At 39.0% G+C, this 15,994-nt stretch overlaps 1 protein-coding gene across 1 annotated transcript; it reads right to left on the bottom strand.

Moving 5' to 3' along the window:
• Nucleotides 1-1,179: 1,179 nt before the first annotated feature.
• LOC138709956 (serine-rich adhesin for platelets-like) lies at nt 1,180-15,700 on the bottom strand. Its single transcript, XM_069840639.1, has 3 exons — nt 15,173-15,700; nt 14,338-15,124; nt 1,180-3,464 (listed from the first exon to the last, which is right to left on the bottom strand). Exons 1-3 carry the CDS (start codon nt 15,698-15,700, stop codon nt 2,620-2,622), a joined length of 2,160 nt encoding a protein of 719 aa, XP_069696740.1. The 3' UTR covers nt 1,180-2,619.
• Nucleotides 15,701-15,994: the final 294 nt, after the last annotated feature.

The following is a 15,994-nucleotide window of genomic DNA, read 5'->3' as shown; positions in this document are numbered from 1 at the left end:
ACAGAATTGACTTAACAGTTGAAGATCCTTGAACTTTTTCACCAATACTGGAAGACGAGTATGATAGCTTATTTCACATGATGGAATGTTCTGCTTTCTGTAAACAGAAATGTTTGACACCCAGGCTGCGTTGTATGCACATTCTCTCATAGTAATGGTGCGAGTATTCTTCTGTCCAATAAAAATCTCAGTTATTGGACGTGTTCCAAATGGCGATTTCTTCTTATAATGAGATTCCATATACGATCCCCACTTGTAGAACATATGTTGACCAGCCTCAACTGCAGTGAATGGACAGGATTTCATTCTCGTGACTTTGATTAGAATCATTGGGTACTTCGATATGAGCATTCTGTTTAATAAAACCCATATCTTTATCGGACTCCATCTACGAATGGCCTCTTTATGGGAAGGTTACCCTTGCAGAGTCAAATCGGTGACACATGTGCACTAAATAATGTAGAAATCTGAAAACAGTATAGTTTTTATTTTTCCCTGCACATGAGTCGCAAAATATTTCAAGATGCTTCACTGGGGTCGAAAGAATGACAAAGCAGAAGTGGTACAGCATAGAAACATCATCATCCGTAGGTCTACCTTTCCTTGCCGTGGTTTCACCATATGTGTACGAATGCGTCCTAATTTATATGCTTATAACAATTTAGACAATTTGGAAGTAAATCTCGAAAAGACTAAGTATACCATTATGTCTCGTGACCAGAATATTGTACGAAATGGAAATATAAAAATTAGAGATTTATCCTTCGAAGAGGTGGAAAAATTCAAATATCTTGGAGCAACAGTAACAAATATAAATGACTCTCGGGAGGAAATTAAACGCAGGATAAATATGGGAAATCCGTGTTATTATTCCGTTGAGAAGCTCTTATCATCCAGTCTGCTGTCCAAAAATCTGAAAGTTAGAATTTATAAAACAGTTATATTACCGGTTCGTCTGTATGGTTGTGAAACTTGGACTCTCACTCTGAGAGAGGAACATAGGTTAAGGGTGCTTAGGAAAATATTTGGGGCTATACGGGATGAAGTTACAGGAGAATGGAGAAAGTTACACAACGCAGAACTGCAGGCATTGTATTCTTCACCTGACATAATTAGGAACATTAAATCCAGACGTTTGAGATGGGCAGGGCATGTAGCACGTATGGGCGAATCCAGAAATGCATATGGAGTGTTACTTGGGAGACCGAAGGGAAAAAGACCTTTAGGGAGGCCGAGACGTAGATGGGAGGATAATATTAAAATGGATTTGAGGGAGGTGGGAAATGATGATAGAGACTGGATTAATCTTGAACAGGATACGGACCGATGGCGGGCTTATGTGAGGGCGGCAATGAACCTTCGGGTTCCTTAAAAGCCATTTGTAAGTAAGTAACAATTTAGGCATTTTATACATCTTCTCATAGAATATAGTTTACTCATACAATGTGCATTTAATATGTTTTAACAAATAGATTTTATACATGCTTTTAACCATGTGACTTTGATAAAAATAGGAGCAAAATGTGTTTAGCATAAAATAACCAAGAAGATAATATTATGTAACACTGAAGTTCACTCTTGTTTTAATATACAGTTTTAGCACTAATTAATTATGAAATTATACAGGATGATTCAGTGACTATGTTACAAAATTTTAGGGATGATAGAGGCCATCAATATGAACAACTTTGTTATAGGAATCTATGTCTGGAAACGTTCCGCTTCGTAGTTACAAGCCTAGTTCCTAGATATGCTAGTCAGTGTAACCAACTAAAATCGAACTGAAAGGTGTCCTGTTCCTGCAAACGTTGGTGATTATTCATATAGATAGTATAAGTTAGTTGACATAGTAAATGCTATTTTGACCGATTGAACATTGCAAATTTCCTTCCATTACCTTTTGTACTTCCATAAATGAAATGCATATCGGCAAGTTGCAATGTTTAATCAGTCAAAATGTAATTTACGATGCCAACTAACTTATACCATTTTTATGAGAAATCACCAACGTTTACAGGAACAAGTCGTCTGCAACCAAACTTCAAAAGGATAGCCTTCAGTTCCAATTTAGCTGGTTACATTGACTAATGTATCTTGGTTTTCTTACTACGAAACGAAACGTTTCCGGACATAGGTTCCTATGTGAAATTTGTTCATAATTGACTCCTCCATCATTTCTAAAAGTTCGTAACATAGTCAATGAATTACCATGTATGTCTTTATGGTATAATATGGAATGGTATAACTCCTAAAATATTGTTAAAAATATTCGTATTATTTATTGTATTCACATAATCACCTGAAGATGACCAACGAAATGGCCGAAAACGTTTGTGATTTAAACTAGCTCATGTATCATGAAATGATAGGATGTTAACCTTCAATATACCTGATAAGCTGATGACTGAAATAACGATAAAAATATATTATAAACATAGATTGGAACCAAGGGACGGAGCGTGACATTCTAACATATTTTTAGCACATAAAGAAATAGGCCACCAAATAAAACGAAAGTTTGTAACAGAATTGTTTAGCTGTGAATTAGTAATGAGGAAAACATAGAAAAACTCCGAGAGTGATCTATCTGAAAATGGCTCTTAAACATAAAATTTATAACTACTTGCGCCTAAAAAGACTACGAAGCACACGATATACATATCTTACACAGGGGCACCAGCAACTCTTCATTCTTCTCTCCTCATTTTCTTCTTCTTCTTCTTCTTCTTCTTCTGCTGCTGCTGAAAGATGCTCCAATGATGACGTGGCACGGGAGCTCGCAGAGAAACATAAAATGGCAGGGGCGCTGGCACATCTGGTTTTGGAGGAAAGGGAGCTGGTAGAGCTGGTATGGGAGGCATGAGAGCTCCCAGAGAAACATAAAGTGGCAGGGGCGTTGGCATAGCTGGTTTTGGAGAAAAGGGAGCTGGTAGAGATGGTATGGGAGGCATGAGAGCTCGCAGAGAAACATAAAATGGCAGGGGCGCTGGCACAGTTGAATTCGGAGAAAAGGGAGCTGGTAGAGCTGGTAAGGGAGGCGTGAGAGCTCGCAGGGAAACATAAAATGGCAGGGGCGCTGGTTATGGAGAAAAGGTAGCTGGTATGGGAGGCATGAGAGCTCGAAAGAGAGCTGGAAAAGCTGGTATAGGAGGTATGGGAACTGGCAGAGCTGGAATGGGAGACATGGGAGCTGGCAGAACTGATATGGGAGACATGGGATCTGGCAGAACTGGTAGAGGAGTCATGGGAGTTGGCAGAGCTGGTATGGGAGCTGGCAGAGCTGGTATAGGAGTCATGGGAGCTGGCAGAGCTGGTATAGGAGTCAAGGGAGCTGGCAGAGCTGGTATAGGAGTCAAGGGAGCTGGCAGAGGAACTGGAAAGGGATCTGGCTTGGGGAAGCGTGGGAGGTATGAATGAAGTTCCTAACTTCTCTAGTGACAAGCCATCGAGGATTTTCACCGCTTCTGCAACAAACAAAATGAACAAGAACTTTAAGCATGTGTCATTATCCGTGAATGGCATATTAATAGGGTGAGAATTCGTATACAACTCCCTATTTTTACTGTCCATTTGCAAATTCATATAACATCATTTGTACAGGTTTTGAACGAATGTAATGAATATTAATTGTACATAGTTTTGCATATTTCAGACTCTCCTGTATATAAAAGTCTATTGAGCTTGCAATGTAGCATATTTTTAGTATTTTGTGGCAAAAAGCCCTAAATTATCATATTTTGTAAAAACAATAATATTCTGTGTTGCAAATCTAATTTTCAGATAAAGCTCAATGTGAAACAGACTTGAATAATTTCAAGAGAAAAATTGTTGCGGTTCCGGGTATCGATCCCGGGAATTTAATATTTTACCTGAAAAACTAGGCTTGCATAATATATACGTTACTGTAGGTACATTAACAGAAAAGCACAATTTCAAGTCGCACAGAGTTTGCGTGCACTCGATGTGGGTCTCTAGGATCTCGTCACCCCATTAGAGTTGTGTGGATATAAGGAGAAAAATTGAGACAGGGTCGGGTGGAGTTCCTGGGTAGTTCAATCGGTAGAGCACTGGTGCGTTCAGCCAGAGATCCCTGGATGGATACCTGGCCCCGGAACAATTTTTCCTTGAAATTATTCAAATTCAATATTCTAAATTGTTTGTCAACACAATATTTTTTTATCTTAACTGAACTTTATGAACGGAAATTCTTTGCATATGCAGTGTGGTGTGGAGAAACCAAAACAAACACACTCTTTTTGAACCATTGTGCTACTGCACAACAAGAAGCATACCCAAACACCTCTATCTACCTGACTTCATCATTATCATCATCATCATCATCATCATCCATACAAGTATTAGGTTATGTGGCGTATTACGATCTCATAATAAAGAGGAATTTCTCCTCAGCTCTTTTTTGGACGTCCCAGAGATTTCTTCCCATGGGGTTGATAGTGAAGTATAGCTTTTGGGATGTTGAGGGGATCTCTTACATCGCAAATGGCTCATCCAGTTCTGATATTTCTGTATGAAATCGAGTACTGATTCCAGACTCAGTTCTTCCATTACTTTGTCGTTGCGTTTATGGTCCCATTTGTACTTCATGCTGTTCTTCGCATAAATCTCATTTCATTAGCTGTTATTCTGCTTTCATCCATCCGCCTTAATGTCTATGCCTCATTACCATAACAGAGTACAAGATTTGTTAAAGACCTATTCTAGTGCTTGTCTGTAGCAGGAAAGGTTTCATTATCCTGCTTTTATTTCCAAAGTTTTGGAGTATTTTACAATTTTGCTCATTATATCCAAATCATTATCAAATATTAATTTGCAGCCAAGATAATTATGTAAATTCATTAACTTTTCCCTAAATTTTGCCCTGTAAACATATTTTTTTAGGGGCTGTATTTCCACAGATGGCAGTAACTACTTTTTTCTGTATTTATTTCAATTTTATATTTTTTGCAATGATATTTAAATTACGTACAGAGTCATTTTCTGTAGATTCTATTAAAACTAGATCAACTGCAAATATCAATGAACCTATTTTTAAATTTCTGTTTATCTGCAACTGACCATGTCGTTTTTGTCTCCATTCCTGTGGAATTTTATTCAGGTCCATTATAAATAGTAGGGAGAGACCGCATTCCTGTTAAGTTCCTGCCATTCTGAGATCCTGTTGTTAATTTTAACTGAAATTAAATTTGACGTACCTGACTTAAATATCCCATAACCTCCTTTTCTCTGTTTCACTTATTCTCAGTTGGCATTTTTTGTGAAGTTTATCTATACGCACTTTAACATCTGTTGTCGTATCACGTGTGTAGAATCTTTGGGTTTATTTTTAAGTCGTGGACTTTTGCTCTGACTCTGTTGTTATTGTCTTATGGCTTATGTTCATGTAACTGATTTACATTGTGTTTCAATTTTTATGATATTAGTGATTAAGGGGGTCATGAATCATAATATGTAAATTTCCAATCCTGCATGTGCCTTCGTGACTGAGGTAAACCTTGAAAAACCCCAATCAGATTGGGAACCTTCCGAATACGAGTCTCAAACACTACCGACTGAGCTAAGTCATTCATGCTGTGTTGCAAGAAAACAGACCTATAAATAATGTATTCCTCCATTAGTTAGTGGACCTATAAGGTTGTGAAATGTCGGGTTGCAGAAGAGGAATTTAACGGTTCACTTGTTATTGGATCGTTAACCAAGCATCTTTGGATTTCACAAGTGACGCAATAGTACGTGAATGAATAAAAAGTGAACATCGGCTGCTACACTGATTTCAAGCATTCTAACTTTTATTGTTGTCAAAGTTTGCAATAAATATAGACTAATACGAACCAGAAAGGAATCAGGAGCAGAAGTTTTGGTGAGGAAGATAATTATGCCTATTTGTTATTAAAAATAACCCACAAGTGCATTAATGTTACAGAAAATAGAAGACAGCCTACAGAGCACATAACCTCGTCGTTAGACGATGAACTAGAGTCTGTAATAAAGACATAAATAATAATTTTGCTATTAAAAGAATTAATAAATAATTAAATAAATAAATAAGTAAATAAATAAGCAAATAAATAAATGAGAACACATCGAATTACCGTATATGGATGGCTAAGAAGAGATATTTCTATATACAAAAATGTCAATCCTGTTTAACTACATTATTATTATTTAGAGTAACTATATTATTATTGTTCACAAAATTGGACAGTGTATGACTTGTGTACTCGTAATATTTTGTTATCGAATAGAAGATCTTACAAAGCAGAAACATATACAGGGTGTAAAAAAATAACGTTTACAACGTTTCAGGAGTAATAGAGGAGGTAAAAGTAAATATCTTTTGTAAGTGACAAAACTTTGGCTGATGCGCCGTTTATTGTGTAGGCCTACGTAAGCGTTAGTATAATCCATAAAGAACAACACCAATTGTCGTTTTAGAGGTGGTGTTCAAACTGTCGTTCATTGAAGGCATTGCACAACTGGTACCTTCGTACTATGGAGTGTCTGCAACGCTCAAAAAGACCAACATTGTCTCTAATAACATGTGCAGCTTCAACAACGCGAGCAACTAAGTTTTCTGACGAATCGATCGGTGTCTCATACACAAAACATTTCACGTCCCCCCACAAAAAGAAATCCAGTGGGGTTAGGTCCGGTGATCGAGGTGGCCACGGTATCGGCTTACCCCTGCCAACCCAACGATTGGGGAATGTAGCATTTAGGTGTTTCCTGATACGACGATGAAAGTGTGGAGGGGCACAGTCATGCTGAAACCATATTCGTTCTCTGATGTTCAATGGGATATTTTCTAAAAGTTTTGGTAGGACGTCGCGTAGAAAAACAAAATAATTATCACCATGGAGACTGTTAGGCAATAGACAAGGCCCTACAAGGTGGTCGTGCACAAACAGAACTATACAGTGTGTGTTGTGACGGAAGTCAAGTCATCTATTCCTTCAGGCCATATAGCGGCAAAAGAGCGCATCTGCTAAAGTTTTGTCACTTAAAACAGAAGTTTGTTTTTACCTCCTCTATCATCCCTGAAACGTTGTAAACGTTATTTTAACACCCTGTATAAGAAGTTTGTCTATTTTAAGAAATTAATTTCTAAAATAGTTTTTTTTTTATTTACCCGCAAATGTACAGATACGAGGTAGGCCTATCATTTTCTAGCTATCGATATGCAATATTATTTTAATGTCGTGTATATAGGACCTATTATATTCAAAATATCGCATGCCTGAATCTCATACAAGTAACATTATGAGGAATCAAAATATATAAACTACTCGACGTAAGATTGCTGTCTAACGCAGGAATAAATAATATTATTGGAGGGAAATCAAATCTCTAAGTTAGCGAATCCTTTAACGGACCAATAACACTAAAGATATTTGTTGCAAACCGGCTTTCGAACTTATTGATCCGTTAGCGGCTAACGAAGGAAAAAATGCGTTCTTGCAACCGACCACTGTATGCTGACGATCTTCAATGCTACATCTCTTCCCGCTTATACCGAATAAATGACGCTTTGGATAAATTGAACGAAGACATTGACTCGATTGTGACATGGACAAAGAAATTCCATCTTAATATCAATCCTGGAAAGACACAAGCAATTATATTAGGAAACAAACGGCAAACCGACGCTGTAAAGCACCTCGACCTTTACCCCGTTAAAGTAAGTACAGTACATATCCCTTTCAGTTCTTCAGTAAAAAATCTTGGCATTCACATGGATAATAATCTCAACTGGGACATTCAAATCACAGAAACCTGCAGAAAAGTATATTCTATTATCCATGTGCTAAAAAGGATAAATGTTCATCTTCCCTCTTGCTTAAAAAAGTCCCTTGTGCAGACGCTTGTATTTCCCTATTTTGACTATGCTGACATTTTACTGACTGACCTTTCCAGCGACAACAAAACGAAACTTCAACGTGCTCATAACTTGTGTGTACGTTTTGTAAGCAATGTTCGTAAATATGATCATATTACCCCAACCCTGGAAACAATAGGTTGGCTCAAACTAGATAAGAAAAGAAATTTACATTCACTTCTCCTTCTCTTCGAAATCTTGAACTCTTCTATTCCTTCGTACCTGTCGTCTCGCTTCACTTACCTTCCTTCCCACCACAATCTGAACACACGCTCTCGCCATGAAACAATACTAACAATACCATCCCATCGCACTTCCTCATACTAATCCTCTTTCATAATAGCCCTGCCAAGACTGTGGAATTCGTTACCTGCTAGCATCAGGGACTGTCGAAATAAAACTGAATTCCAACGCAAACTTACTAGGCACTTGGTCAGTAATTGAGACTCGTTCAGACATGGTTTCTTGTAAATAGTTCTCTTAATCTATCACAAAATATTTCAATATCAGGTAATTTCATTACTATAGATTTTTGTTATTGTAGGTTTAATTTGTAATTCACTAAATACAAAAATATTCTTTGTTCTTAACTTCTATGATAAAATGTCTAGCTTTCATTAATCAGGTAATCTTGTCGTACTTTAATTTTTATTGTAATTGTAATTGTAAATTTAATGTTAATTGTAATTTTATTGTTCATATTATAGTTGTAATCCCCTGGTAGAGGGGCAGAGAAGGCCTGACGGCCTTATCTCTACCAGGTTAAATAAATAAATACTAAATACTAATACCATCAGTTTTATTTATCGCTTATCCATGTCTTGTAATTTTGTTGTTTGTTAGTCACAATTATAACAATAAACGTTACACTATAATAGACTACTAAGACATTCTATGCTGTGCAGTGTTATTCAGTTGTGCAATTGTAAGTTTTAAGGACAATTTTTGTCACTAACTCTTTCATCCAGTATTCACACAAAGTTAAATCATGCGAAAATTTCGGGGTGCTGTATTGGAACGTGACGCTTTTTATATAGTAATAATGGTGAGGATATGACTTGTTCCAAAACATGACGAACTTTCTTCCTGGAACTGGTAAATCCTCATAAACTCTCATCTTCTCCTCAACTTTTAGGCGCGTGGCAGAATTGAAACAATATGGCAATGACTTCAAGAATTGGCAACAAAAGCTAAGAATTTATCCCTTGTTCGTTCCCTCACTTAAGTGGTGAAAAGTGTGAGGGAAGGACGTCATGTTTTGGAGATGAAATGAAGGTGTTTTGGGGTCAAAGATGTAGCACTCCATGCCCAAGGGGACTGTAAATAGACTGAAAATTAAGTAACATTATTTCCTGATATAAATGCTTCACTTGAGGTTGTTCCATGTTAATTTATCTACATAGGCCTATTTCTAAATAAAGTCAGCTCTTCTCTCTTTCTGCGTTGTGTACGCTCGTAACCTATATAGTATACAATTCTTAAAACAGTGCATCTTCGCCATCACGTCGCGACGACCGACTGACAAGCGGCAGAATCACGCCCCCCCCCCCCCCGGGCGCTCGATCGGTCACGGGCGTGATGGCGAAGACGCATTGTAATAAGAATGTATTATGATTATTTGCAATTATAATTTTAAAACTTTCGCTTATGGACATGCTAGATCAGCAGCTTCGTAGTCAGCGTTGAAGTCTCTGGTCGTAAGGTTAACACATCGCAACTCCAGTAATCGCACGTGCAGATATGTTTATATATCCAGTGGTGTCATTCTAATTTTTTAACAATCGGTTCTCTCCGCTAAGGACCGCGAATTTAAAGATATTGAATGACGTAATAATAAGCAGCTACAAATAAAGGAAAACTGCAATCCAACATGTACTTCCATAACAAAATTATGTGCATTGTTTAAAATGCTGATTCGCGTCACGAAGGAGGAGTAGCCTTCTGACACTTCTGCCCACGTGCATCAACGTCGGTTAGTGTAACCATCGGTTAAAATTGTGACCTAATCCCCGATTAAGCATCTTTACGGTGGATCGACCTCGGTTACGACTTAAATAGGAAGTTAACCACAATAATCTGTAACAGGCCAAATATGAGCGGTTAAAGGAGATAACCAGCGATTAGTAGAGCAAGTAAAGCAAAATGGCGGCCATAACCACAGGTGATTATTTCGAAGACGATTATTATTGTGCAGTACTTGAATTACCTGGATAGAGCGTGAGCGTGAAGGTTCTTTAGTGGAAAGAGAGAATTCTTGCGAGCAATTAGGTGACAGAAAATTTCAGGAGGGATTTCGTTTATCAAAATCTACAAATGGATCAATTGAAATAACACAAGAACAATCATATTTCTCCAACGGATCGGCTGCTTATATTACGATTCTATGTAACTATTATTTTCTGTATTTTAAGAGGGGAATACTCGAATACCAGTATCTCTTTCTCTATGTCACTGGCTGAACAAAGAGAGGTTATGGATGGATCTTAGGATAATGCACAATTCCCTGGTGTAGTCCAAGATCGTACACACATTCCTACCAATTTTCTGCATCCTTTTCCTTTATGGATATTCCATCTTTTTTATATAATAGGCCTACATTTAAATCTAGTAATTAAGTCTATCGATACTTCAACCTAACATTGGCATATAATCATTTTTGGATTCAATTTTCCATTTTGTACGATTTTAACCTAAAAGTACTGAAAAACAAACAAATGGAACTCACAAATATAACAGCGCCCAAAGGCAAACAAATGCAACGCGAAAATGTAGGATACGTTCATTTCGATGTAGAACATAGTGCGCGCAGTCGTTTTTAGACGTTGACTATTGTCTTTGCAGCGGTATGGATGCTTTCCTTTAGTCATTTTGTAGAAACAATGTACCATCATAGACTTTACTCTGGTTAAATGAGGTGTCAGCTAGCCAAGTTTTAGTAAACGGTGCTTATGAATAGTGCACATAATTTACATTTTAACCACGGCTACTGTTTAACCATCGTTTCGTACTCTATGATTACTGCGTTTTTAATTAATGTTGATGCACTTCGCCATTCATCTGTAAGCTGAGCGGTGGTGGATTGCCTCGCTACAGAAACATCATATCACATACATTATCATACATACTGTACTATTATATTCACAAATAGCATTATACTATATACTATATACTACTTACTTACTTATTGGATTTGAAGGAACCCGGAGGTTCACTGCCGCCCTCGTATAAGCCCGCCATTGGTCCCTATCCTGAGCCAGATTAATCCTGTCTCTACCATCATATCCCACCTCCCTCAAATCCATTTTAATATTATCTTCCCATCTACGTCTCGGCGTCCCCAAAGGTCCTTTCCCAACTAACACTCTATATGCATTTCTGGATTCGCCCACGTGTAACTTATTCCATTCTCCTGTAACTTCATCCCTCTTAGCCCCAAATACTTTCCTAAGAACCTTATTCTCAAACACCCTTAACCTATGTTCCTCTCAAAGTGAGAGTCCAAGTTTCACAACCATAAAGAACAACCGATAATATAACTGTTTTATAAATTCTAACTTTAAAATTTTTTGACAGCAGACTGGATGACAAAAGCTTCTCAACCTAATAATAGCTGCCATTTCCCATATTTATTCTGTGTTTAATTTCCTCCCGAGTATCATTTATATCCCAGGTATTTGAATTTTTCCATCTCTTCAAAAGATAAATTTCCAATTTTTATATTTCCATTTCGTACAATATTCTCGTCACGAGACATAATCATATACTTTGTCTTTTCGGGATTTACTTCCAAACCTATCTCTTTACTTGCTTCAAGTGAACTTCCCATTATTTTCCCTAATTGTTTGTGGATTTTCTCCTAACATATTCACGTCATCCGCATAGACAAGCAGCTGATGTAACCCATTCAATTCCAAACCCTCTCTGTTATCCTGGACTCTCCTAATGGCATACTCTAGAGCAAAGTTAAAAAGTAAAGTTGATAGTGCATCTCCTTGCTTTACACACAGTGAATTGGAAATACCTCTGACAGAAACTGACCTATACGGACTCTGCTGTAAGTTTCACTGAGACACATTTTAATTAACCGAACTAGTTTCTTGGGAATATTAAATTCAGTGAGAATACTGTATCATATAAAACTTCTCTCTTAACCGAGTCATATGCCTTTTTTAAATCTATGAAAACTGATGCACTGTACCCTTATACTCCCATTTTTTCTCCTTTATCTGTCAAATACAAAATATCTGATCAATAGTTGATCTATTACGCCTAAACCCAAACTATATACTATAACAGAAATTAAAAAACAAACAACATAAGCAGGAAATACACGCGTTTATAAGCACAAGGTAGACACACGTGTTCCTTACTCAGAAACAACTGATGTTTCCTGGAAATGCGGCAGCGTTGGTGGAGTGCTGTTCTATGCATGCGCAGAGCTTTGAATGTCTGTCCACACCGACATATTATTTGAATTATCTCAAAACGCCCCCAGCCAGGAACAGGACAAAGTGGCCCTTGTTTGTTGTAGCCCTGTGCTCCACATAAGGACCTAAAGAAAATGCTATATTATCTGAAGATGTATCTGCATACATATTTGTACAACATACTGTTACATCAAATTAATTTAACAAGTACGGTACAATGAAAGATGAGAAGAAGACGTTTCTTCTTCAACTTTTACCAAAACACCGATAGGAGTTCCCAACTACTTCAAAAGTTGTTTTCACGTTTTTCTTTTCCTGTGTTACAAATTTATACCTCTCAGTCCAGGAGTGATCTATAAATGGTAATGTTTTAGTGAAATTGTTGTGCTTGTTTTATACATTTATGCATGATTGTGGGAATTTGAATTTTTGAAAGTGCAGTTTTTTGTACCACATTACCATGTCAAGGCATTGGAAGAACCCTGTTACCTATTAGCAAACACATTTCATTTTAACTAAAGAGTTCTCTATTTTAGACCTTTTATGTCAGATTCTAAATCTAGAATCTTCACCTAACTAAGTACTTGAGTGAGGGTTTCGAATGTATTTTGCGTATTTAATCTTATTGTTTCTAGTTGAACTGCGATAGATTCGGTATCATGTATCTCTGGCAGATTTAGTATTCTCCCAGGAGATAAAAGATTGTTGGTAGGCGATCTGTTGCACACTGGATACTGTTGTTCTCTCAGCAGTGATAGCTGGGTTGAAACATGACCATCAACAGTCTTTCTGATGATAAAAATTTCTTACATGGCAAGATAGAGGGTCCTCGATGGAATGCTTTCACGTTTCATTGCATTACCCCGATTTCTGTGTGGAATTTATATTCAAACATAAGCGCAACTTAAATGATACTGACTACTACCGACCCAGCAGCCATAAATCATTCAACATTTTCAATACTTTTAATGGATAAAAATATGTTCCATTAAAAATGGAATAACAAATTGTAGGGGTATTAAAAGAGGAAAACGAAGTATCTTATTAATGTGCTTAATAGTGTATATTGTAGTTGAAAGTCTATTTATTTCTTTAAATAATATTTTGGAATAATAAACTATGGCTCAGTTTTGTGTATGCGGTATTAGCACTCAAAAGAAAAGGGGTTTCGATAGGAGATTGCCAAAGTAATTGCAGATCGGCCTGCAAACATAATATCGATGGGCCAGTTCGAAAGGGAAACAACTCAAAATTTAAACTTTTGAGAAAACTAAAGTTTAAAGCTTCATGTTGCTGTGAAACGTCCAATTTGGAAACTTACAACATATATTAAACATGATTTGAATTTGTATTAAGATCCTCTTATTCTTCACAGCAACATAAAGCTGCTTCAAAATGCAGGATTCTCTAAACTTTAATTTTGAATTGTTTCCCTTTCAAGCTGGGCCGTCGATGTTGTAGGCAATATCTGTTAAGAAGCAACGATTTAATAATGTGATATGATTATGTTTACTGTCGTATTAAAAAGCTAGACACTTAAATGTAAGAATGTTAAATTAATGTTCTTCCTTTCTGTCAACCAAATTTGTTTTATCTTCAAAATTTAAGAACAGGTTCTACGAACTGCGACAAATTTAACAAGTGAATCGGGCGACTGGTGCTAACTGGCTGAATGATACCACTGGATAAATGTTCTGTTCACTACCAATACGAATTCAAGCCTCCTGAACTTGTGCACAGAGTCCGTAGATATCCAGAGAACCGCAATTCTTTGCGCTGGAAATGCCGACAAAAATCAGCCATTTTTTATTACAGCGCACGCTATTTCCCATATGCATTTGTATAGGGAATGACTGTAGCCTATATCAGAATCAAATATTTTTATTTTAAGGGCCATGGACACTGGCCTAAAATAAGTTTTAGTTTAAATTGTACTACTATTCTGGGATTTCACGGATTCTGTTTCCGCATAGCTGAGAGCGCCACTATAGCTTAGAATTTGAACAGTTACTGTACCTTGGTAGTATCCGTCTACGTCGTACTGGAAGTGATAAAGATAAACTTCTAGCTTCACCAACTTCCTCCTCCCCAGCTCCATGACGCTCTCCTCCCACTCGGCGTACTGGCTGCTCGAAGGCTGGCTGGCAGCGTCCACTATCATCGGCTCATCAGTTGTTAGCTTCACCAACTTCCTCCGCCCCAGCTCCAAGTAGCTCTCCTCCCACTCGGCGTACTGGCTGCTCAAAGGCTGGCTGGCAGCGTCTACCATCATCGGCTCATCAGTTGTTAGCTTCACCAACTTCCTCCACCCCAGCTCCATGTCGCTCTCCTCGAACTCGGCGTACTGGCTGCTCGAAGGCTCGCTGGCAGCGTCTACCATAATCGGCTCATGAGTTGTTAGATTCACCAACTTCCTCCGCACCAGCTCCATGTTGCTCTCCTCGAACTCGGCGTACTGGCTGCTCGAAGGCTGGCTGGCAGCGTCTACCATCATTGGCTCATCAGTTGCTAGCTTCACCAACTTCCTCCACCCCAGCTCCATGTCGCTCTCCTCGAACTCGGCGTACTGGCTGCTCGAAGGCTCGCTGGCAGCGTCTACCATAATCGGCTCATGAGTTGTTAGCTTCACCAACTTCCTCCGCACCAGCTCCATGTTGCTCTCCTCGAACTCGGCGTACTGGCTGCTCGAAGGCTGGCTGGCAGCGTCTACCATCATTGGCTCATCAGTTGCTAGCTTCAACAACTTCCTCCGCCCCAGCTCCATGTCGCTCTCCTCGAACTCGGCGTACTGGCTGCTCGAAGGCTGTCTGGCAGCGTCTACCATCATTGGCTCATCAGTTGTTAGCTTCACCAACTTCCTCCGCCCCAGCTCCATGTCGCTCTCCTCGAACTCGACGTACTGGCTGCTTGAAGGCTGGCTGGCAGTGTCTAACATAATCGGTTCATCAGTTGTTAGCTTCACCAACTTCCTCTGCCCCAGCTCCATGTCGCACTCCTCGAACTCGCCATACTGGCTGCTCGAAAAATGGCTGGCAGCGTCTACCATAATCGGCTCATCAGTTGTTAGCTTCACCACCTTCCTCCGCCCCAGCTCCATGTCGCTCTCCTCGAACTCGGCGTACTCGCTGCTTGAAGGCTGGCTGGCAGCGTCTACCATAATCGACTCATCAGTTGTTAGCTTCACCAACTTCCTCCGCCCCAGCTCCATGTCGCTCTCCTCGAACTCGGCGTACTCGCTGCTTGAAGGCTGGCTGGCAGCGTCTACCATAATCGACTCATCAGTTGTTAGCTTCACCAACTTCCTCCGCCCCAGCTCCATGTCGCTCTCCTCGAACTCGGCGTACTCGCTGCTTGAAGGCTGGCTGGCAGCGTCTACCATCATTGGCTCATCAGTTGTTAGCTTCACCAACTTTCTCCGCCCCAGCTCCATGTCACTCTCCTCGAACTCGGCGTACTGGCTGCTCGAAGGCTGGCTGGCAGCGTCTACCATCATCGGCTCATCAGTTGTTAGCTTCACCAACTTCCTCTGCCCCAGCTCCATGTCGCTCTCTTCGAACTCGGCGTACTCGCTGCTCGAAGTCTGGCTGGCAGCGTCTACCATAATCGGCTCATGAGTTATTAGCCCCAGCTCCATGACGCTCTCCTCGAACTCGGCGTACTGGCTGCTCGAAGT

This window comes from Periplaneta americana, chromosome 12, assembly GCF_040183065.1.
Source record: "Periplaneta americana isolate PAMFEO1 chromosome 12, P.americana_PAMFEO1_priV1, whole genome shotgun sequence".
In the NCBI taxonomy this organism is placed as follows: Eukaryota; Metazoa; Arthropoda; class Insecta; order Blattodea; family Blattidae; genus Periplaneta; species Periplaneta americana.
The sequence above is the reverse complement of the archived record's forward strand: the minus strand, read 5'-3'. Positions and strand labels throughout refer to the sequence as shown.